The sequence below is a fragment of the Heterodontus francisci genome, chromosome 1 (assembly GCF_036365525.1).
Source record: "Heterodontus francisci isolate sHetFra1 chromosome 1, sHetFra1.hap1, whole genome shotgun sequence".
Lineage (NCBI taxonomy): Eukaryota > Metazoa > Chordata > Chondrichthyes > Heterodontiformes > Heterodontidae > Heterodontus > Heterodontus francisci.
The window spans coordinates 2,201,196-2,224,615 of NC_090371.1; the positions used below are offsets into that span (position 1 = coordinate 2,201,196).

Below are 23,420 nucleotides of genomic sequence, written 5' to 3' on the forward strand. Positions count from 1 at the left end.
CTCCTACACACAGATTACCTTTTTGGTCATTTATGGGCCCTGCTCTCTCCTTAGTTCTCCTCTTACTCTTAATGTATTTGTAAAACATCTTTGGGTTCACCTTGATTTTGTTTGCCAATATTCTTTCATGCCCTCTCTTTGCTTTCCTAATTTCCTTTTTGATTTCACTCCTCCACTTTCTATACTCCTCTCGGCTTTCTGTAGTATTGAATTCTCGGTGTCAGACATAAGCTTTACTTTTCTACCTTATCTTACCCTGTAGGCTCCTTGACATCCATGGGGCTATAGATTTGGCTGCTTCACCCTTTTCTTTCTGGGAACATGTTTACTCTGAATCCCTTGAATCTCCCCTTTGAATGCCTCCCACTGTTCTGACACTGATTTACCTTCAAGTAGCTGTTTCCAGTGCACTTTTGCTAAATCACTCCTCAGTTTAGTAAAATTGGCCTTGCCCTAATTGAGAATTCTAACTCCTGTTCTATCTCTGTCCTTTTCCATCATTATGTTAAAACTGACTGAATTATGATCACTATCACCAAAATGCTTTCCCACTGCCACTCCTTCCACCTGCCCATCTTCATTTCCTAAAACGAAGTCTAAAACTGCGTCCTCTCTTGTTGGACTTGCTACATACTGGGCAAAAAGTTCTCCTGAATACACCTCAAGAATTCTGCTATCTCAATTCCTACATTTTTAAAAATTATTTCATGGGATGTGGGCGTCGCTGGCCAGGCCAGCATTTATTGCCCATCCCTAATTGCCCTTGAACTGAGTGGCTTGCTAGACCATTTCGAGGACATGTAAGAGTTAACCACATTGCTGTGGGTCTGGAGTCACATGTAGGCCAGACCAGGTAAGGACAGCAGATTTCCTTCCCGAAAGGACATTAGTGAACCAGATGGGTTTTTACAACAATCGACAATGGTTTCATGGCCATCATTAGACCAGCTTTAAATTTATTAATTAAATTCAAATTCCACCTTCTGCTGTGGTGGGATTTGAACCCATGTCCCCAGAGCAATACCTGGGTCTCTGGGTTACTAGTCCAGTGACAATACCAGTACGCCACCACCTCCTTATCATCATCCCTTCTCACAGCTGTAATTGCCTCTCTCACCAAAATTGCCACTCCTCCTCCTTTCTTATCCCCGTCTTTTTTTATCTCACTCTGAAAACCCTGTAACCAGGAACATTGAGCTGCCATTCCTGTCCCTCCTTAAGCCATGTTTCTGTAATAGCTGTGATATCCTACTACACGTGTCTATCTGTGCCCTATGCTCATCTGCTTTATTTGTTATACTCCTTGTTTGAAGTATATATCGCTGAGCACTGCCAAACTCTTCTTTTATTTTCTCTCCTTTGTGTTCCTCTGTCTTCCAGACTCATCCATTAATTTTCTGCTTTCCATTTTCATTTCTGATTTTACCCCATCTGAGTCTACCCTCAGGTCCCCATCCCCTGGCCAAACTAGTTTAAACCCTCGCCAACAGCACGAGCAACCTCTCGGCAGGGATATTGGTCCCGGCCCTACTGTACAGGTCCCATCTCCCCGAGAACCGGTTCCAATGTCCCAGGAATCTGAAGCTGTCCCTCCTGCACCAGCTCTCTAGCCACACATTTATATGTCTTATCCTTCTATTTCTATGCTCACTAGTGTGTGGCACTGGGAGTAAAACCTCTGCTTTTTAATGTCTTACCTAGCTCCACAAAATCTGCTTTCAGCACCACATCCCTCTTTCTACCTATGTAGTTGGTTCCAATGTGAACCATGATCTCTGGTTGTTCACCTTCCCCCTCAAGGATGTCCTGCAGCCGCTGTGTGATATCCTTGACCCTGGCACCAGGGAGGAAACGCACCATCCTGGAGTCGCATCGATGGCCGTAGAAACGCCTGTCTGTTCCCCGAGCTATTGCATCCCCTACCGTTATTTCTCTTCCACTCTTCTTCCATCTTGCCCGTGCAGCTGAGCCACCCGTGCTGCCCTGAACCTGGCTCTTGCTAAGCCCTTTAATAACCACGGTGCAGGATCTGGGACCAGTCTCACTCCCTGTACCCTTTAATAACCACAATGCGGGGATCTGGGACCAGTCTCACTCCCTGTACCCTTTAATAACCCACGGTGCAGGATCTGGGACCAGTCTCACTCCCTGTACCCTTTAATAACCCACGGTGCAGGATCTGGGACCAGTCTCACTCCCTGTACCCTTTAATAACCCACGGTGCAGGATCTGGGACCAGTCTCACTCCCTGTACCCTTTAATAACCCATGGTGCAGGATCTGGGACCAGTCTCACTCCCTGTACCCTTTAATAACCCACAGTGCGGGGATCTGGGACCAGTCTCACTCCCTGTACCCTTTAATAACCACAATGCGGGGATCTGGGACTAGTCTCACTCCCTGTACCCTTTAATAACCCACAGTGCGGGGATCTGGGACCAGTCTCACTCCCTGTACCCTTTAATAACCCATGGTGCAGGATCTGGGACCAGTCTCACTCCCTGTACCCTTTAATAACCACAATGCGGGGATCTGGGACCAGTCTCACTCCCTGTACCCTTTAATAACCCATGGTGCAGGATCTGGGACAAGTCTCACTCCCTGTACCCTTTAATAACCCATGGTGCAGGATCTGGGACCAGTCTCACTCCCTGTACCCTTTAATAACCACAGTGCGGGGATCTGGGACCAGTCTCACTCCCTGTACCCTTTAATAACCACAGTGCAGGATCTGGGACCAGTCTCACTCCCTGTACCCTTTAATAACCCACGGTGCAGGATCTGGGACCAGTCTCACTCCCTGTACCCTTTAATAACCCACGGTGCAGGATCTGGGACTAGTCTCACTCCCTGTACCCTTTAATAACCCACGGTGCAGGATCTGGGACCAGTCTCACTCCCTGTACCCTTTAATAACCCACGGTGCAGGATCTGGGACTAGTCTCACTCCCTGTACCCTTTAATAACCACAGTGCAGGATCTGGGACCAGTCTCACTCCCTGTACCCTTTAATAACCACAGTGCAGGATCTGGGACCAGTCTCACTCCCTGTACCCTTTAATAACCACAGTGCGGGGATCTGGGACCAGTCTCACTCCCTGTACCCTTTAATAACCCACGGTGCAGGATCTGGGACCAGTCTCACTCCCTGTACCCTTTAATAACCCACGGTGCAGGATCTGGGACCAGTCTCACTCCCTGTACCCTTTAATAACCACAGTGCGGGGATCTGGGACCAGTCTCACTCCCTGTACCCTTTAATAACCACAGTGCGGGGATCTGGGACCAGTCTCACTCCCTGTACCCTTTAATAACCACAGTGCGGGGATCTGGGACCAGTCTCACTCCCTGTACCCTTTAATAACCCACGGTGCGGGGATCTGGGACCAGTCTCACTCCCTGTACCCTTTAATAACCCACGGTGCAGGATCTGGGACCAGTCTCACTCCCTGTACCCTTTAATAACCCACGGTGCAGGATCTGGGACCAGTCTCACTCCCTGTACCCTTTAATAACCACAGTGCGGGGATCTGGGACCAGTCTCACTCCCTGTACCCTTTAATAACCCATGGTGCAGGATCTGGGACTAGTCTCACTCCCTGTACCCTTTAATAACCACAGTGCGGGGATCTGGGACCAGTCTCACTCCCTGTACCCTTTAATAACCCATGGTGCAGGATCTGGGACTAGTCTCACTCCCTGTACCCTTTAATAACCACAGTGCGGGGATCTGGGACCAGTCTCACTCCCTGTACCCTTTAATAACCCATGGTGCAGGATCTGGGACCAGTCTCACTCCCTGTACCCTTTAATAACCACAGTGCGGGGATCTGGGACCTATTTACTTTGTTGGTGTTGGGTAGTTTGGTGACAGTGCTGCAAAGACGATTACATTCTTCCCAGCAGGATCTGTGAGGTACTGTGTCCTTTTCCATGTATCATGTGTCTTGCACAAGTCTGCGTGGGACCATGGGATGCATGCTGTAAACAAATAAAAGCAGACCATTACATTCTTTCTGAATGTTGATGCACATTTGTCTGACACACTGCACTGCCATCGTAATATTCGTTACTAGCTACATCATTGCCAAAATCCGGTCATTGCTAACTCCATCTTTATGTTTGGAAGGTTCTGGAGCGATCCCGCGATGTTGTTGATCAAGTTCCTGTTTCCCTTCGGCTATGGGATACATTTGGAGATCACCACAAAGACCGTCGCTTTGCATATGGCAGGTAGGTTCCTGCATCTGGTAGGAGAGAGTTGACCTGCTCAGTGATGCTTGTGCAGTGTTGTGGAGTGGGGGGAGACTGGGGAGGAGACTGGGGGGGAAGACTGGGTGAAGTTGGGGAGAGGCTGGGGGGGGGGGGCATACTGCGGGGGAGGCTGGGGGTGAAACTGGGGACGAGACTGGGGGGAAGGTTGGGAGGAAGGCTGGGGAGGTTGGTGACTGGGGGTGAGACAGGGGGAAGACTTGGAGGGGGGCAGTGGGGGGAAACTCGGGGGGGGGGGGAGGCTGAGAGGAGAAGCAGGGGTGAGACTGGGGCAGGGAGACTTGTGGGGGGAGAGATTGGGGAAGGGAGGCTGTGGGGGAGGTGGGGGGGAGAAGGCTGGGGGAAGTTGGGGGGGGAGACTGTGGGGGAGGTTGGGGGGTGTAGGTTGGGGAGGGCTGTGGGGGTGGCTGGGGGTGGAGGTTGGGGGGGAGACTGTGGGGGAGGTTGGGGGAGGCTGAGGGGTGGGGGTTCGTGTTGCACATGCAGGAGGAGCTTGATCAATGTGGGAAGGAAATCTGCCACTGTTCACCTCAGAACAATATCACCCGGCTTGGGTTTGCAAAGATCGCTGCTGTTGTAACTCCATGTCCACAATCCAAAAACAACCTCTTTTACTGTAATGTGCTAACTGTTGGCTAATCAATACATTAATGTTGCAATCAGACTGAAGAAACAGATACTTAATCTGCCCATGTTATTCCATGCCTGAGTCAATGTCAGTGCAAATGACTCGATCTGCTTTGACAGGCTCACAGTTACTGGGTGACTGCAGGACATTACACCACATTCTGTTGGCTGAAGATAAGCTGATCGCTGAAACTGAGTGCCTGCAGAGCAAGGATAAAAATGCATCAAATTCAATGGTGAAGGAGGATACAGTGGGTGCACCAGCATGGCCCACCAGTCTAAAGGCTTCACTGAATCAGACATTCAGCCGAAATACTGTCTCTCAATCAACATTCTGTTGTTCCAGTGTGAGTGCTGTTCCAGTGTGTATGTTGTTCCAGTGTGAGTGCTGTTCCAGTGTGTGGCTGTTCCAGTGAGTGACTGTTCCAGTGTGTATGTTGTTCCAGTGTGTATGTTGTTCCAGTGTGAATGCCGTTCCAGTGAGTGTGGCTGTTCCAGTGTGTATGTTCCAGTGTGAGTGCTGTTCCAGTGTGAGTGCTGTTCCGGTGTGAGTGCTGTTCCGGTGTGAGTGCTGTTCCGGTGTGAGTGCTGTTCCGGTGTGAGTGCTGTTCCGGTGTGAGTGCTGTTCCGGTGTGAGTGCTGTTCCGGTGTGAGTGCTGTTCCGGTGTGAGTGCTGTTCCGGTGTGAGTGCTGTTCCGGTGTGAGTGCTGTTCCGGTGTGAGTGCTGTTCCGGTGTGAGTGCTGTTCCGGTGTGAGTGCTGTTCCGGTGTGAGTGCTGTTCCGGTGTGAGTGCTGTTCCGGTGTGAGTGCTGTTCCGGTGTGAGTGCTGTTCCGGTGTGAGTGCTGTTCCGGTGTGAGTGCTGTTCCGGTGTGAGTGCTGTTCCGGTGTGAGTGCTGTTCCGGTGTGAGTGCTGTTCCGGTGTGAGTGCTGTTCCGGTGTGAGTGCTGTTCCGGTGTGAGTGCTGTTCCGGTGTGAGTGCTGTTCCGGTGTGAGTGCTGTTCCGGTGTGAGTGCTGTTCCGGTGTGAGTGCTGTTCCGGTGTGAGTGCTGTTCCGGTGTGAGTGCTGTTCCGGTGTGAGTGCTGTTCCGGTGTGAGTGCTGTTCCGGTGTGAGTGCTGTTCCGGTGTGAGTGCTGTTCCGGTGTGAGTGCTGTTCCGGTGTGAGTGCTGTTCCGGTGTGAGTGCTGTTCCGGTGTGAGTGCTGTTCCGGTGTGAGTGCTGTTCCGGTGTGAGTGCTGTTCCGGTGTGAGTGCTGTTCCGGTGTGAGTGCTGTTCCGGTGTGAGTGCTGTTCCGGTGTGAGTGCTGTTCCGGTGTGAGTGCTGTTCCGGTGTGAGTGCTGTTCCGGTGTGAGTGCTGTTCCGGTGTGAGTGCTGTTCCGGTGTGAGTGCTGTTCCGGTGTGAGTGCTGTTCCGGTGTGAGTGCTGTTCCGGTGTGAGTGCTGTTCCGGTGTGAGTGCTGTTCCGGTGTGAGTGCTGTTCCGGTGTGAGTGCTGTTCCGGTGTGAGTGCTGTTCCGGTGTGAGTGCTGTTCCGGTGTGAGTGCTGTTCCGGTGTGAGTGCTGTTCCGGTGTGAGTGCTGTTCCGGTGTGAGTGCTGTTCCGGTGTGAGTGCTGTTCCGGTGTGAGTGCTGTTCCGGTGTGAGTGCTGTTCCGGTGTGAGTGCTGTTCCGGTGTGAGTGCTGTTCCGGTGTGAGTGCTGTTCCGGTGTGAGTGCTGTTCCGGTGTGAGTGCTGTTCCGGTGTGAGTGCTGTTCCGGTGTGAGTGCTGTTCCGGTGTGAGTGCTGTTCCGGTGTGAGTGCTGTTCCGGTGTGAGTGCTGTTCCGGTGTGAGTGCTGTTCCGGTGTGAGTGCTGTTCCGGTGTGAGTGCTGTTCCGGTGTGAGTGCTGTTCCGGTGTGAGTGCTGTTCCGGTGTGAGTGCTGTTCCGGTGTGAGTGCTGTTCCGGTGTGAGTGCTGTTCCGGTGTGAGTGCTGTTCCGGTGTGAGTGCTGTTCCGGTGTGAGTGCTGTTCCGGTGTGAGTGCTGTTCCGGTGTGAGTGCTGTTCCGGTGTGAGTGCTGTTCCGGTGTGAGTGCTGTTCCGGTGTGAGTGCTGTTCCGGTGTGAGTGCTGTTCCGGTGTGAGTGCTGTTCCGGTGTGAGTGCTGTTCCGGTGTGAGTGCTGTTCCGGTGTGAGTGCTGTTCCGGTGTGAGTGCTGTTCCGGTGTGAGTGCTGTTCCGGTGTGAGTGCTGTTCCGGTGTGAGTGCTGTTCCGGTGTGAGTGCTGTTCCGGTGTGAGTGCTGTTCCGGTGTGAGTGCTGTTCCGGTGTGAGTGCTGTTCCGGTGTGAGTGCTGTTCCGGTGTGAGTGCTGTTCCGGTGTGAGGCTGTTCCGGTGTGTGGCTGTTCCGGTGTGTGGCTGTTCCGGTGTGTGGCTGTTCCGGTGTGTGGCTGTTCCGGTGTGAGTGCTGTTCCGGTGTGAGTGCTGTTCCGGTGTGAGTGCTGTTCCGGTGTGAGTGCTGTTCCGGTGTGAGTGCTGTTCCGGTGTGAGTGCTGTTCCAGTGTGTGGCTGTTCCAGTGTGAGTGCTGTTCCAGTGTGTATGTTGTTCCAGTGTGTGGCTGTTCCAGTGTGTGGCTGTTCCAGTGTGAGTGTTGTTCCAGTGTGAGTGCTGTTCCAGTGTGAATGCTGTTCCAGTGTGAGTGCTGTTCCAGTGTGAGTGCTGTTCCAGTGTGAGTGCTGTTCCAGTGTGAGTGCTGTTCCAGTGTGAGTGCTGTTCCAGTGTGAGTGCTGTTCCAGTGTGAGTGCTGTTCCAGTGTGAGTGCTGTTCCAGTGTGAATGCTGTTCCAGTGTGAGTGCTGTTCCAGTGTGAGTGCTGTTCCAGTGTGAGTGCGGTTCCAGTGTGTGTGTTGTTCCAGTGTGTGTGTTGTTCCAGTGTGAGTGTTCTTCCAGTGTGAGTGTTCTTCCAGTGTGAGTGTTCTTCCAGTGTGAGTGTTCTTCCAGTGTGAGTGTTCTTCCAGTGTGAGTGTTCTTCCAGTGTGAGTGTTCTTCCAGTGTGAGTGTTCTTCCAGTGTGAGTGTTCTTCCAGTGTGAGTGTTCTTCCAGTGTGAGTGTTCTTCCAGTGTGAGTGTTCTTCCAGTGTGAGTGTTCTTCCAGTGTGAGTGTTCTTCCAGTGTGAGTGTTCTTCCAGTGTGAGTGTTCTTCCAGTGTGAGTGTTCTTCCAGTGTGAGTGTTCTTCCAGTGTGAGTGTTCTTCCAGTGTGAGTGTTCTTCCAGTGTGAGTGTTCTTCCAGTGTGAGTGTTCTTCCAGTGTGAGTGTTCTTCCAGTGTGAGTGTTCTTCCAGTGTGAGTGTTCTTCCAGTGTGAGTGTTCTTCCAGTGTGAGTGTTCTTCCAGTGTGAGTGTTCTTCCAGTGTGAGTGTTCTTCCAGTGTGAGTGTTCTTCCAGTGTGAGTGTTCTTCCAGTGTGAGTGTTCTTCCAGTGTGAGTGTTCTTCCAGTGTGAGTGTTCTTCCAGTGTGAGTGTTCTTCCAGTGTGAGTGTTCTTCCAGTGTGAGTGTTCTTCCAGTGTGAGTGTTCTTCCAGTGTGAGTGTTCTTCCAGTGTGAGTGTTCTTCCAGTGTGAGTGTTCTTCCAGTGTGAGTGTTCTTCCAGTGTGAGTGCTGTTCCAGTGTGAGTGCTGTTCCAGTGTGAGTGCTGTTCCAGTGTGAGTGCTGTTCCAGTGTGAGTGCTGTTCCAGTGTGAGTGCTGTTCCAGTGTGAGTGCTGTTCCAGTGTGAGTGCTGTTCCAGTGTGAGTGCTGTTCCAGTGTGAGTGCTGTTCCAGTGTGAGTGCTGTTCCAGTGTGAGTGCTGTTCCAGTGTGAGTGCTGTTCCAGTGTGAGTGCTGTTCCAGTGTGAGTGCTGTTCCAGTGTGAGTGCTGTTCCAGTGTGAGTGCTGTTCCAGTGTGAGTGCTGTTCCAGTGTGAGTGCTGTTCCAGTGTGAGTGCTGTTCCAGTGTGAGTGCTGTTCCAGTGTGAGTGCTGTTCCAGTGTGAGTGCTGTTCCAGTGTGAGTGCTGTTCCAGTGTGAGTGCTGTTCCAGTGTGAGTGCTGTTCCAGTGTGAGTGCTGTTCCAGTGTGAGTGCTGTTCCAGTGTGAGTGCTGTTCCAGTGTGAGTGCTGTTCCAGTGTGAGTGCTGTTCCAGTGTGAGTGCTGTTCCAGTGTGAGTGCTGTTCCAGTGTGAGTGCTGTTCCAGTGTGAGTGCTGTTCCAGTGTGAGTGCTGTTCCAGTGTGAGTGCTGTTCCAGTGTGAGTGCTGTTCCAGTGTGAGTGCTGTTCCAGTGTGAGTGCTGTTCCAGTGTGAGTGCTGTTCCAGTGTGAGTGCTGTTCCAGTGTGAGTGCTGTTCCAGTGTGAGTGCTGTTCCAGTGTGAGTGCTGTTCCAGTGTGAGTGCTGTTCCAGTGTGAGTGCTGTTCCAGTGTGAGTGCTGTTCCAGTGTGAGTGCTGTTCCAGTGTGAGTGCTGTTCCAGTGTGAGTGCTGTTCCAGTGTGAGTGCTGTTCCAGTGTGAGTGCTGTTCCAGTGTGAGTGCTGTTCCAGTGTGAGTGCTGTTCCAGTGTGAGTGCTGTTCCAGTGTGAGTGCTGTTCCAGTGTGAGTGCTGTTCCAGTGTGAGTGCTGTTCCAGTGTGAGTGCTGTTCCAGTGTGAGTGCTGTTCCAGTGTGAGTGCTGTTCCAGTGTGAGTGCTGTTCCAGTGTGAGTGCTGTTCCAGTGTGAGTGCTGTTCCAGTGTGAGTGCTGTTCCAGTGTGAGTGCTGTTCCAGTGTGAGTGCTGTTCCAGTGTGAGTGCTGTTCCAGTGTGAGTGCTGTTCCAGTGTGAGTGCTGTTCCAGTGTGAGTGCTGTTCCAGTGTGAGTGCTGTTCCAGTGTGAGTGCTGTTCCAGTGTGAGTGCTGTTCCAGTGTGAGTGCTGTTCCAGTGTGAGTGCTGTTCCAGTGTGAGTGCTGTTCCAGTGTGAGTGCTGTTCCAGTGTGAGTGCTGTTCCAGTGTGAGTGCTGTTCCAGTGTGAGTGCTGTTCCAGTGTGAGTGCTGTTCCAGTGTGAGTGCTGTTCCAGTGTGAGTGCTGTTCCAGTGTGAGTGCTGTTCCAGTGTGAGTGCTGTTCCAGTGTGAGTGCTGTTCCAGTGTGAGTGCTGTTCCAGTGTGAGTGCTGTTCCAGTGTGAGTGCTGTTCCAGTGTGAGTGCTGTTCCAGTGTGAGTGCTGTTCCAGTGTGAGTGCTGTTCCAGTGTGAGTGCTGTTCCAGTGTGAGTGCTGTTCCAGTGTGAGTGCTGTTCCAGTGTGAGTGCTGTTCCAGTGTGAGTGCTGTTCCAGTGTGAGTGCTGTTCCAGTGTGAGTGCTGTTCCAGTGTGAGTGCTGTTCCAGTGTGAGTGCTGTTCCAGTGTGAGTGCTGTTCCAGTGTGAGTGCTGTTCCAGTGTGAGTGCTGTTCCAGTGTGAGTGCTGTTCCAGTGTGAGTGCTGTTCCAGTGTGAGTGCTGTTCCAGTGTGAGTGCTGTTCCAGTGTGAGTGCTGTTCCAGTGTGAGTGCTGTTCCAGTGTGAGTGCTGTTCCAGTGTGAGTGCTGTTCCAGTGTGAGTGCTGTTCCAGTGTGAGTGCTGTTCCAGTGTGAGTGCTGTTCCAGTGTGAGTGCTGTTCCAGTGTGAGTGCTGTTCCAGTGTGAGTGCTGTTCCAGTGTGAGTGCTGTTCCAGTGTGAGTGCTGTTCCAGTGTGAGTGCTGTTCCAGTGTGAGTGCTGTTCCAGTGTGAGTGCTGTTCCAGTGTGAGTGCTGTTCCAGTGTGAGTGCTGTTCCAGTGTGAGTGCTGTTCCAGTGTGAGTGCTGTTCCAGTGTGAGTGCTGTTCCAGTGTGAGTGCTGTTCCAGTGTGAGTGCTGTTCCAGTGTGAGTGCTGTTCCAGTGTGAGTGCTGTTCCAGTGTGAGTGCTGTTCCAGTGTGAGTGCTGTTCCAGTGTGAGTGCTGTTCCAGTGTGAGTGCTGTTCCAGTGTGAGTGCTGTTCCAGTGTGAGTGCTGTTCCAGTGTGAGTGCTGTTCCAGTGTGAGTGCTGTTCCAGTGTGAGTGCTGTTCCAGTGTGAGTGCTGTTCCAGTGTGAGTGCTGTTCCAGTGTGAGTGCTGTTCCAGTGTGAGTGCTGTTCCAGTGTGAGTGCTGTTCCAGTGTGAGTGCTGTTCCAGTGTGAGTGCTGTTCCAGTGTGAGTGCTGTTCCAGTGTGAGTGCTGTTCCAGTGTGAGTGCTGTTCCAGTGTGAGTGCTGTTCCAGTGTGAGTGCTGTTCCAGTGTGAGTGCTGTTCCAGTGTGAGTGCTGTTCCAGTGTGAGTGCTGTTCCAGTGTGAGTGCTGTTCCAGTGTGAGTGCTGTTCCAGTGTGAGTGCTGTTCCAGTGTGAGTGCTGTTCCAGTGTGAGTGCTGTTCCAGTGTGAGTGCTGTTCCAGTGTGAGTGCTGTTCCAGTGTGAGTGCTGTTCCAGTGTGAGTGCTGTTCCAGTGTGAGTGCTGTTCCAGTGTGAGTGCTGTTCCAGTGTGAGTGCTGTTCCAGTGTGAGTGCTGTTCCAGTGTGAGTGCTGTTCCAGTGTGAGTGCTGTTCCAGTGTGAGTGCTGTTCCAGTGTGAGTGCTGTTCCAGTGTGAGTGCTGTTCCAGTGTGAGTGCTGTTCCAGTGTGAGTGCTGTTCCAGTGTGAGTGCTGTTCCAGTGTGAGTGCTGTTCCAGTGTGAGTGCTGTTCCAGTGTGAGTGCTGTTCCAGTGTGAGTGCTGTTCCAGTGTGAGTGCTGTTCCAGTGTGAGTGCTGTTCCAGTGTGAGTGCTGTTCCAGTGTGAGTGCTGTTCCAGTGTGAGTGCTGTTCCAGTGTGAGTGCTGTTCCAGTGAGTGTGGCTGTTCCAGTGTGAGTGCTGTTCCAGTGTGAGTGCTGTTCCAGTGTGAGTGCTGTTCCAGTGTGAGTGCTGTTCCAGTGTGAGTGCTGTTCCAGTGTGAGTGCTGTTCCAGTGTGAGTGCTGTTCCAGTGTGAGTGCTGTTCCAGTGTGAGTGCTGTTCCAGTGTGAGTGCTGTTCCAGTGTGAGTGCTGTTCCAGTGTGAGTGCTGTTCCAGTGTGAGTGCTGTTCCAGTGTGAGTGCTGTTCCAGTGTGAGTGCTGTTCCAGTGTGAGTGCTGTTCCAGTGTGAGTGCTGTTCCAGTGTGAGTGCTGTTCCAGTGTGAGTGCTGTTCCAGTGTGAGTGCTGTTCCAGTGTGAGTGCTGTTCCAGTGTGAGTGCTGTTCCAGTGTGAGTGCTGTTCCAGTGTGAGTGCTGTTCCAGTGTGAGTGCTGTTCCAGTGTGAGTGCTGTTCCAGTGTGAGTGCTGTTCCAGTGTGAGTGCTGTTCCAGTGAGTGCTGTTCCAGTGAGTGCTGTTCCAGTGTGTGTGGCTGTTCCAGTGTGAGTGCTCTTCCAGTGTGTGTGGCTGTTCCAGTGTGTGTGGCTGTTCCAGTGTGTGTGGCTGTTCCAGTGTGTGTGGCTGTTCCAGTGTGTGTGGCTGTTCCAGTGTGTGTGGCTGTTCCAGTGTGTTTGGCTGTTCCAGTGTGTGTGGCTGTTCCAGTGTGAGTGCTGTTCCAGTGATTGTGGCTGTTCCAGTGTGAGTGGCTGTTCCAGTGTGAGTGGCTGTTCCAGTGTGTGTGGCTGTTCCAGTGTGTGTGGCTGTTCCAGTGTGTGTGGCTGTTCCAGTGTGTGTGGCTGTTCCAGTGTGTGTGGCTGTTCCAGTGTGTGTGGCTGTTCCAGTGTGTGTGGCTGTTCCAGTGTGTGTGGCTGTTCCAGTGTGTGTGGCTGTTCCAGTGTGAGTGGCTGTTCCAGTGTGTGTGGCTGTTCCAGTGAGTGTGGCTGTTACAGTGTGAGTGGCTGTTACAGTGAGTGTGGCTGTTCCAGTGTGTGTGGCTGTTCCAGTGTGTGTGGCTGTTCCAGTGTGTGGCTGTTCCAGTGTGAGTGCTGTTCCAGTGTGAGTGCTGTTCCAGTGTGAGTGCTGTTCCAGTGTGAGTGTTGTTCCAGTGTGTCTGTTGCTCCAGTGTGAGTGCTGTTCCAGTGTGTGGCTGTTCCAGTGAGTGTGGCTGTTTTTGTGAGTGGGCTGTTCCAGTGTGTGGCTGTTCCAGTGAGTGGGCTGTTCCAGTGAGTGTGGCCGTTCCAGTGAGTGTGGCCGTTCCAGTGAGTGGGCTGTTCCAGTGTGTGGCTGTTCCAGTGTGTGGCTGTTCCTGTGTGTGGCTGTTCCAGTGAGTGTGGCTGTTTTTGTGAGTGGGCTGTTCCAGTGTGTGGCTGTTCCGGTGTGTGTGGCTGTTCCGGTATGTGTGTTGTTCCAGTGTGTGTGGCTGTTCCTGTGTGTGTGGCTGTTCCAGTGTGTGTGGCTGTTCCAGTGTGTGTGGCTGTTCCAGTGTGTGTGGCTGTTCCAGTGTGAGTGCTGTTCCAGTGTGTGTGGCTGATCCAGTGTGAGTGCTTTTCCAGTGTGTGTGGCTGATCCAGTGTGTGTGGCTGATCCAGTGTGTGTGGCTGATCCAGTGTGTGTGGCTGATCCAGTGTGTGTGGCTGTTCCAGTGTGAGTGCTGATCCAGCGTGTGGCTGTTCCAGTGTGAGTGGCTGTTCCAGTGTGAGTGGCTGTTCCAGTGTGAGTGGCTGTTCCAGTGTGAGTGGCTGTTCCAGTGTGTGTGGCTGTTCCAGTGTGTGTGGCTGTTCCAGTGTGTGTGGCTGTTCCAGTGTGTGTGGCTGATCCAGTGTGAGTGGCTGTTCCAGTGTGTGTGGCTGTTCCAGTGTGTCTGTTGTTCCAGTGTGTGTGGCTGTTCCAGTGTGTGTGGCTGTTCCAGTGTGTGTGGCTGTTCCAGTGTGTGTGGCTGTTCCAGTGTGTGTGGCTGTTCCAGTGTGTGTGGCTGTTCCAGTGTGTGTGGCTGTTCCAGTGTGTGTGGCTGTTCCAGTGTGTGTGGCTGTTCCAGTGTGTGTGGCTGTTCCAGTGTGTGTGGCTGTTCCAGTGTGTGTGGCTGTTCCAGTGTGTGTGGCTGTTCCAGTGTGTGTGCTGTTCCAGTGTGTGTGGCTGTTCCAGTGTGTGTGGCTTTTCCAGTGTGAGTGCTGTTCCAGTGATTGTGGCTGTTCCAGTGTGAGTGCTGTTCCAGTGATTGTGGCTGTTCCAGTGTGAGTGCTGTTCCAGTGTGTGTGGCTGTTCCAGTGTGAGTGCTGTTCCAGTGTGTGTGGCTGATCCATTGTGATTGCTGTTCCAGTGTGTGTGGCTGATCCAGTGTGTGTGGCTGATCCAGTGTGTGTGGCTGATCCAGTGTGTGTGGCTGATCCAGTGTGTGTGGCTGATCCAGTGTGTGTGGCTGTTCCAGTGTGAGTGCTGATCCAGCGTGTGGCTGTTCCAGTGTGTGTGGCTGTTCCAGTGTGTGTGGCTGTTCCAGTGTGTGTGGCTGTTCCAGTGTGTGTGGCTGTTCCAGTGTGTGTGGCTGTTCCAGTGTGTGTGGCTGTTCCAGTGTGTGTGGCTGTTCCAGTGTGTGTGGCTGTTCCAGTGTGTGTGGCTGTTCCAGTGTGTGTGGCTGTTCCAGTGTGTGTGGCTGTTCCAGTGTGTGTGGCTGTTCCAGTGTGAGTGCTGTTCCAGTGTGTGTGGCTGTTCCAGTGTGAGTGTTGTTCCAGTGTGTGTGGCTTTTCCAGTGTGAGTGCTGTTCCAGTGATTGTGGCTGTTCCAGTGTGAGTGCTGTTCCAGTGAGTGTGGCTGTTCCAGTGTGAGTGCTGTTCCAGTGTGTGTGGCTGATCCATTGTGATTGCTGTTCCAGTGTGTGTGGCTGATCCAGTGTGTGTGGCTGATCCAGTGTGTGTGGCTGATCCAGTGTGTGTGGCTGTTCCAGTGTGAGTGCTGATCCAGCGTGTGGCTGTTCCAGTGTGAGTGGCTGTTCCAGTGTGTGTGGCTGTTCCAGTGTGTGTGGCTGTTCCAGTGTGTGTGGCTGTTCCAGTGTGTGTGGCTGTTCCAGTGTGTGTGGCTGTTCCAGTGTGTGTGGCTGTTCCAGTGTGTGTGGCTGTTCCAGTGTGTGTGGCTGTTCCAGTGTGTGTGGCTGTTCCAGTGTGAGTGGCTGTTCCAGTGTGTGTGGCTGTTCCAGTGAGTGTGGCTGTTACAGTGTGAGTGGCTGTTCCAGTGTGAGTGGCTGTTCCAGTGTGTGTGGCTGTTACAGTGTGTGTGGCTGTTACAGTGAGTGTGGCTGTTCCAGTGTGTGTGGCTGTTCCAGTGTGTGTGGCTGTTCCAGTGTGTGTGGCTGTTCCAGTGTGTGTGGCTGTTCCAGTGTGTGGCTGTTCCAGTGTGAGTGCTGTTCCAGTGTGAGTGCTGTTCCAGTGTGAGTGCTGTTCCAGTGTGAGTGCTGTTCCAGTGTGAGTGCTGTTCCAGTGTGAGTGCTGTTCCAGTGTGAGTGCTGTTCCAGTGTGAGTGCTGTTCCAGTGTGAGTGCTGTTCCAGTGTGAGTGCTGTTCCAGTGTGAGTGCTGTTCCAGTGTGAGTGCTGTTCCAGTGTGAGTGCTGTTCCAGTGTGAGTGCTGTTCCAGTGTGAGTGCTGTTCCAGTGTGAGTGCTGTTCCAGTGTGAGTGCTGTTCCAGTGTGAGTGCTGTTCCAGTGTGAGTGCTGTTCCAGTGTGAGTGCTGTTCCAGTGTGAGTGCTGTTCCAGTGTGAGTGCTGTTCCAGTGTGAGTGCTGTTCCAGTGTGAGTGCTGTTCCAGTGTGAGTGCTGTTCCAGTGTGAGTGCTGTTCCAGTGTGAGTGCTGTTCCAGTGTGAGTGCTGTTCCAGTGTGAGTGCTGTTCCAGTGTGAGTGCTGTTCCAGTGTGAGTGCTGTTCCAGTGTGAGTGCTGTTCCAGTGTGAGTGCTGTTCCAGTGTGAGTGCTGTTCCAGTGTGAGTGCTGTTCCAGTGTGAGTGCTGTTCCAGTGTGAGTGCTGTTCCAGTGTGAGTGCTGTTCCAGTGTGAGTGTTGTTCCAGTGTGAGAGCTGTTCCCGTGTGTATGTTGTTCCAGTGTGAGTGTGGTTCCAGTGTGTATGTTGTTCCAGTGTGTGTTGTTCCACTGTGTGTTCTTCCAGTGTGTGGCTGTTCCAGTGAGTGTGGCTGTTCCAGTGAGTGTGGCTGTTTTTGTGAGTGGGCTGTTCCAGTGTGTGGCTGTTCCAGTGTGTGGCTGTTCCAGTGAGTGGGCTGTTCCAGTGAGTGGGCTGTTCCAGTGAGTGTGGCCGTTCCAGTGAGTGGGCCGTTCCAGTGTGTGGCTGTTCCAGTGAGTGTGGCTGTTCCAGTGAGTGTGGCTGTTCCAGTGAGTGTGGCTGTTCCAGTGAGTGTGGCTGTTCCAGTGTGAGTGGCTGTTCCAGTGTGAGTGGCTGTTCCAGTGTGAGTGGCTGTTCCAGTGTGAGTGGCTGTTCCAGTGTGAGTGGCTGTTCCAGTGTGAGTGGCTGTTCCAGTGTGAGTGGCTGTTCCAGTGTGAGTGGCTGTTCCAGTGTGAGTGGCTGTTCCAGTGTGAGTGGCTGTTCCAGTGTGAGTGGCTGTTCCAGTGTGAGTGGCTGTTCCAGTGTGAGTGGCTGTTCCAGTGTGTGTGGCTGTTCCAGTGTGTGTGGCTGTTCCAGTGAGTGTGGCTGTTCCAGTGAGTGTGGCTGTTCCAGTGTGTGTGGCTGTTCCAGTGTGAGTGCTGTTCCAGTGTGTGTGGCTGTTCCAGTGTGAGTGCTGTTCCAGTGAGTGTGGCTGTTCCAGTGTGAGTGCTGTTCCAGTGAGTGTGGCTGTTCCAGTGTGAGCGCTGTTCCAGTGTGAGTGGCTGTTCCAGTGTGTGTGGCTGTTCCAGTGTGTGTGGCTGTTCCAGTGAGTGTGGCTGTTCCAGTGTGAGTGCTGTTCCAGTGTGAGTGCTGTTCCAGTGTGAGTGCTGTTCCAGTGTGTGTGGCTGTTCCAGTGTGTGTGGCTGTTGCAGTGTGAGTGCTGTTCCAGTGTGAGTGCTGTTCCAGTGTGAGTGCTGTTCCAGTGTGAGTGCTGTTCCAGTGTGAGTGCTGTTCCAGTGTGAGTGCTGTTCCAGTGTGAGTGCTGTTCCAGTGTGAGTGCTGTTCCAGTGTGAGTGCTGTTCCAGTGTGAGTGCTGTTCCAGTGTGAGTGCTGTTCCAGTGTGAGTGCTGTTCCAGTGTGAGTGCTGTTCCAGTGTGAGTGCTGTTCCAGTGTGAGTGCTGTTCCAGTGTGAGTGCTGTTCCAGTGTGAGTGCTGTTCCAGTGTGAGTGCTGTTCCAGTGTGAGTGTTGTTCCAGTGTGAGAGCTGTTCCAGTGTGTGTGTTGTTCCAGTGTGAGTGTGGTTCCAGTGTGTATGTTGTTCCAGTGTGTGTTGTTCCAGTGTGAGTGTTCTTCCAGTGTGTGGCTGTTCCAGTGAGTGTGGCTGTTTTTGTGAGTGGGCTGTTCCAGTGTGTGGCTGTTCCAGTGAGTGGGCTGTTCCAGTGAGTGTGGCCGTTCCAGTGAGTGTGGCCGTTCCAGTGAGTGGGCTGTTCCAGTGTGTGGCTGTTCCAGTGTGTGGCTGTTCCTGTGTGTGGCTGTTCCAGTGAGTGTGGCTGTTTTTGTGAGTGGGCTGTTCCAGTGTGTGGCTGTTCCAGTGTGTGTGGCTGTTCCGGTATGTGTGTTGTTCCAGTGTGTGTGGCTGTTCCAGTGTGTGTGGCTGTTCCAGTGTGTGTGGCTGTTCCAGTGTGTGTGGCTGTTCCAGTGTGAGTGCTGTTCCAGTGTGTGTGGCTGATCCAGTGTGAGTGCTTTTCCAGTGTGTGTGGCTGATCCAGTGTGTGTGGCTGATCCAGTGTGTGTGGCTGATCCAGTGTGTGTGGCTGATCCAGTGTGTGTGGCTGTTCCAGTGTGAGTGCTGATCCAGCGTGTGGCTGTTCCAGTGTGAGTGGCTGTTCCAGTGTGAGTGGCTGTTCCAGTGTGAGTGGCTGTTCCAGTGTGAGTGGCTGTTCCAGTGTGTGTGGCTGTTCCAGTGTGTGTGGCTGTTCCAGTGTGTGTGGCTGATCCAGTGTGAGTGGCTGTTCCAGTGTGTGTGGCTGTTCCAGTGTGTCTGTTGTTCCAGTGTGTGTGGCTGTTCCAGTGTGTGTGGCTGTTCCAGTGTGTGTGGCTGTTCCAGTGTGTGTGGCTGTTCCAGTGTGTGTGGCTGTTCCAGTGTGTGTGGCTGTTCCAGTGTGTGTGGCTGTTCCAGTGTGTGTGGCTGTTCCAGTGTGTGTGGCTGTTCCAGTGTGTGTGGCTGTTCCAGTGTGTGTGGCTGTTCCAGTGTGTGTGGCTGTTCCAGTGTGTGTGGCTGTTCCAGTGTGTGTGGCTGTTCCAGTGTGTGTGCTGTTCCAGTGTGTGTGGCTGTTCCAGTGTGTGTGGCTTTTCCAGTGTGAGTGCTGTTCCAGTGATTGTGGCTGTTCCAGTGTGAGTGCTGTTCCAGTGTGAGTGCTGTTCCAGTGTGTGTGGCTGTTCCAGTGTGAGTGCTGTTCCAGTGTGTGTGGCTGATCCATTGTGATTGCTGTTCCAGTGTGTGTGGCTGATCCAGTGTGTGTGGCTGATCCAGTGTGTGTGGCTGATCCAGTGTGTGTGGCTGATCCAGTGTGTGTGGCTGATCCAGTGTGTGTGGCTGTTCCAGTGTGAGTGCTGATCCAGCGTGTGGCTGTTCCAGTGTGTGTGGCTGTTCCAGTGTGTGTGGCTGTTCCAGTGTGTGTGGCTGTTCCAGTGTGTGTGGCTGTTCCAGTGTGTGTGGCTGTTCCAGTGTGTGTGGCTGTTCCAGTGTGTGTGGCTGTTCCAGTGTGTGTGGCTGTTCCAGTGTGTGTGGCTGTTCCAGTGTGTGTGGCTGTTCCAGTGTGTGTGGCTGTTCCAGTGTGAGTGCTGTTCCAGTGTGTGTGGCTGTTCCAGTGTGAGTGTTGTTCCAGTGTGTGTGGCTTTTCCAGTGTGAGTGCTGTTCCAGTGATTGTGGCTGTTCCAGTGTGAGTGCTGTTCCAGTGAGTGTGGCTGTTCCAGTGTGAGTGCTGTTCCAGTGTGTGTGGCTGATCCATTGTGATTGCTGTTCCAGTGTGTGTGGCTGATCCAGTGTGTGTGGCTGATCCAGTGTGTGTGGCTGTTCCAGTGTGAGTGCTGATCCAGCGTGTGGCTGTTCCAGTGTGAGTGGCTGTTCCAGTGTGTGTGGCTGTTCCAGTGTGTGTGGCTGTTCCAGTGTGTGTGGCTGTTCCAGTGTGTGTGGCTGTTCCAGTGTGTGTGGCTGTTCCAGTGTGTGTGGCTGTTCCAGTGTGTGTGGCTGTTCCAGTGTGAGTGGCTGTTCCAGTGTGTGTGGCTGTTCCAGTGAGTGTGGCTGTTACAGTGTGAGTGGCTGTTCCAGTGTGAGTGGCTGTTCCAGTGTGTGTGGCTGTTACAGTGAGTGTGGCTGTTCCAGTGTGTGTGGCTGTTCCAGTGTGTGTGGCTGTTCCAGTGTGTGTGGCTGTTCCAGTGTGTGGCTGTTCCAGTGTGAGTGCTGTTCCAGTGTGAGTGCTGTTCCAGTGTGAGTGCTGTTCCAGTGTGAGTGCTGTTCCAGTGTGAGTGCTGTTCCAGTGTGAGTGCTGTTCCAGTGTGAGTGCTGTTCCAGTGTGAGTGCTGTTCCAGTGTGAGTGCTGTTCCAGTGTGAGTGCTGTTCCAGTGTGAGTGCTGTTCCAGTGTGAGTGCTGTTCCAGTGTGAGTGCTGTTCCAGTGTGAGTGCTGTTCCAGTGTGAGTGCTGTTCCAGTGTGAGTGCTGTTCCAGTGTGAGTGCTGTTCCAGTGTGAGTGCTGTTCCAGTGTGAGTGCTGTTCCAGTGTGAGTGCTGTTCCAGTGTGAGTGCTGTTCCAGTGTGAGTGCTGTTCCAGTGTGAGTGCTGTTCCAGTGTGAGTGCTGTTCCAGTGTGAGTGCTGTTCCAGTGTGAGTGCTGTTCCAGTGTGAGTGCTGTTCCAGTGTGAGTGCTGTTCCAGTGTGAGTGCTGTTCCAGTGTGAGTGCTGTTCCAGTGTGAGTGTTGTTCCAGTGTGAGTGTTGTTCCAGTGTGAGTGTTGTTCCAGTGTGAGTGTTGTTCCAGTGTGAGTGTTGTTCCAGTGTGAGTGTTGTTCCAGTGTGAGAGCTGTTCCAGTGTGTGGCTGTTCCCGTGTGTATGTTGTTCCAGTGTGAGTGTGGTTCCAGTGTGTCTGTTGTTCCAGTGTGTGTTGTTCCACTGTGTGTTCTTCCAGTGTGTGGCTGTTCCAGTGAGTGTGGCTGTTTTTGTGAGTGGGCTGTTCCAGTGTGTGGCTGTTCCAGTGTGTGGCTGTTCCAGTGAGTGGGCTGTTCCAGTGAGTGGGCTGTTCCAGTGAGTGGGCTGTTCCAGTGAGTGTGGCCGTTCCAGTGAGTGGGCCGTTCCAGTGTGTGGCTGTTCCAGTGAGTGTGGCTGTTCCAGTGAGTGTGGCTGTTCCAGTGAGTGTGGCTGTTCCAGTGTGAGTGGCTGTTCCAGTGTGAGTGGCTGTTCCAGTGTGAGTGGCTGTTCCAGTGTGAGTGGCTGTTCCAGTGTGAGTGGCTGTTCCAGTGTGAGTGGCTGTTCCAGTGTGAGTGGCTGTTCCAGTGTGAGTGGCTGTTCCAGTGTGAGTGGCTGTTCCAGTGTGAGTGGCTGTTCCAGTGTGTGTGGCTGTTCCAGTGTGTGTGGCTGTTCCAGTGAGTGTGGCTGTTCCAGTGAGTGTGGCTGTTCCAGTGTGTGTGGCTGTTCCAGTGTGAGTGCTGTTCCAGTGTGTGTGGCTGTTCCAGTGTGAGTGCTGTTCCAGTGAGTGTGGCTGTTCCAGTGTGAGTGCTGTTCCAGTGAGTGTGGCTGTTCCAGTGTGAGCGCTGTTCCAGTGTGAGTGGCTGTTCCAGTGTGTGTGGCTGTTCCAGTGTGTGTGGCTGTTCCAGTGTGTGTGGCTGTTCCAGTGAGTGTGGCTGTTCCAGTGTGAGTGCTGTTCCAGTGTGAGTGCTGTTCCAGTGTGAGTGCTGTTCCAGTGTGTGTGGCTGTTCCAGTGTGTGTGGCTGTTGCAGTGTGAGTGCTGTTCCAGTGTGAGTGCTGTTCCAGTGTGAGTGCTGTTCCAGTGTGAGTGCTGTTCCAGTGTGAGTGCTGTTCCAGTGTGAGTGCTGTTCCAGTGTGAGTGCTGTTCCAGTGTGAGTGCTGTTCCAGTGTGAGTGCTGTTCCAGTGTGAGTGCTGTTCCAGTGTGAGTGCTGTTCCAGTGTGAGTGCTGTTCCAGTGTGAGTGCTGTTCCAGTGTGAGTGCTGTTCCAGTGTGAGTGCTGTTCCAGTGTGAGTGCTGTTCCAGTGTGAGTGCTGTTCCAGTGTGAGTGCTGTTCCAGTGTGAGTGCTGTTCCAGTGTGAGTGCTGTTCCAGTGTGAGTGCTGTTCCAGTGTGAGTGCTGTTCCAGTGTGAGTGCTGTTCCAGTGTGAGTGCTGTTCCAGTGTGAGTGCTGTTCCAGTGTGTGTGGCTGTTCCAGTGTGTGTGGCTGTTCCAGTGTGTGTGGCTGTTCCAGTGTGTGTGGCTGTTCCAGTGTGTGGCTGTTCCAGTGTGAGTGCTGTTCCATTGTGTGGCTGTTCCAGTGTGAGTGCTGTTCCAGTGTGAGTGCTGTTCCAGTGTGAGTGCTGTTCCAGTGTGAGTGCTGTTCCAGTGTGTGGCTGTTCCAGTGTGTGGCTGTTCCAGTGTGAGTGCTGTTCCAGTGTGTATGTTGTTCCAGTGTGTATGTTGTTCCAGTGTGTGGCTGTTCCAGTGTGAGTGCTGTTCCAGTGTGAGTGCTGTTCCAGTGTGAGTGCTGTTCCAGTGTGAGTGCTGTTCCAGTGTGAGTGCTGTTCCAGTGTGAGTGCTGTTCCAGTGTGAGTGCTGTTCCAGTGTGAGTGCTGTTCCAGTGTGAGTGCTGTTCCAGTGTGAGTGCTGTTCCAGTGTGAGTGCTGTTCCAGTGTGAGTGCTGTTCCAGTGTGAGTGCTGTTCCAGTGTGAGTGCTGTTCCAGTGTGAGTGCTGTTCCAGTGTGAGTGCTGTTCCAGTGTGAGTGCTGTTCCAGTGTGAGTGCTGTTCCAGTGTGAGTGCTGTTCCAGTGTGAGTGCTGTTCCAGTGTGAGTGCTGTTCCAGTGTGAGTGCTGTTCCAGTGTGAGTGCTGTTCCAGTGTGAGTGCTGTTCCAGTGTGAGTGCTGTTCCAGTGTGAGTGCTGTTCCAGTGTGAGTGTTGTTCCAGTGTGTCTGTTGCTCCAGTGTGAGTGCTGTTCCAGTGTGAGTGCTGTTCCAGCGTGAGTGCTGTTCCAGCGTGAGTGCTGTTCCAGCGTGAGTGCTGTTCCAGCGTGAGTGCTGTTCCAGCGTGAGTGCTGTTCCAGCGTGAGTGCTGTTCCAGCGTGAGTGCTGTTCCAGCGTGAGTGCTGTTCCAGCGTGAGTGCTGTTCCAGCGTGAGTGCTGTTCCAGCGTGAGTGCTGTTCCAGCGTGAGTGCTGTTCCAGCGTGAGTGCTGTTCCAGCGTGAGTGCTGTTCCAGCGTGAGTGCTGTTCCAGCGTGAGTGCTGTTCCAGCGTGAGTGCTGTTCCAGCGTGAGTGCTGTTCCAGCGTGAGTGCTGTTCCAGCGTGAGTGCTGTTCCAGCGTGAGTGCTGTTCCAGCGTGAGTGCTGTTCCAGCGTGAGTGCTGTTCCAGCGTGAGTGCTGTTCCAGCGTGAGTGCTGTTCCAGCGTGAGTGCTGTTCCAGCGTGAGTGCTGTTCCAGCGTGAGTGCTGTTCCAGCGTGAGTGCTGTTCCAGCGTGAGTGCTGTTCCAGCGTGAGTGCTGTTCCAGCGTGAGTGCTGTTCCAGCGTGAGTGTTGTTCCAGTGTGAGTGTTGTTCCAGTGTGAGTGTTGTTCCAGTGTGAGTGTTGTTCCAGTGTGAGAGCTGTTCCAGTGTGTGTGTTGTTCCAGTGTGAGTGTGGTTCCAGTGTGTATGTTGTTCCAGTGAGTGTGGCTGTTTTTGTGAGTGGGCTGTTCCAGTGTGTGGCTGTTCCAGTGAGTGGGCTGTTCCAGTGAGTGTGGCCGTTCCAGTGAGTGTGGCCGTTCCAGTGAGTGGGCTGTTCCAGTGTGTGGCTGTTCCAGTGTGTGGCTGTTCCTGTGTGTGGCTGTTCCAGTGAGTGTGGCTGTTTTTGTGAGTGGGCTGTTCCAGTGTGTGGCTGTTCCAGTGTGTGTGGCTGTTCCGGTATGTGTGTTGTTCCAGTGTGTGTGGCTGTTCCAGTGTGTGTGGCTGTTCCAGTGTGTGTGGCTGTTCCAGTGTGTGTGGCTGTTCCAGTGTGTGTGGCTGTTCCAGTGTGAGTGCTGTTCCAGTGTGTGTGGCTGATCCAGTGTGAGTGCTTTTCCAGTGTGTGTGGCTGATCCAGTGTGTGTGGCTGATCCAGTGTGTGTGGCTGTTCCAGTGTGAGTGCTGATCCAGCGTGTGGCTGTTCCAGTGTGAGTGGCTGTTCCAGTGTGAGTGGCTGTTCCAGTGTGTGTGGCTGTTCCAGTGTGTGTGGCTGTTCCAGTGTGTGTGGCTGATCCAGTGTGTGTGGCTGATCCAGTGTGTGTGGCTGTTCCAGTGTGAGTGCTGAACCAGCGTGTGGCTGTTCCAGTGTGAGTGGCTGTTCCAGTGTGAGTGGCTGTTCCAGTGTGAGTGG

At 53.2% G+C, this 23,420-nt stretch overlaps 1 protein-coding gene across 18 annotated transcripts in view; it reads left to right on the forward strand.

Moving 5' to 3' along the window:
• Positions 1 to 23,420, forward strand: part of LOC137363866 (rho-related BTB domain-containing protein 2-like) — a 414,041-nt gene that overhangs the window by 160,149 nt on the left and 230,472 nt on the right. For 17 of the 18 annotated variants that reach the window (XM_068027413.1, XM_068027570.1, XM_068027536.1 and 14 more), the window contains exon 3: positions 4,129 to 4,232. In XM_068027413.1, coding sequence (XP_067883514.1) covers positions 4,129 to 4,232 — 104 coding nt within the window. Of the gene's footprint in view, positions 1 to 4,128; positions 4,233 to 5,018; positions 5,246 to 23,420 lie in introns of those variants that run through there. The other variant, XM_068027713.1, reaches the window with a different exon arrangement.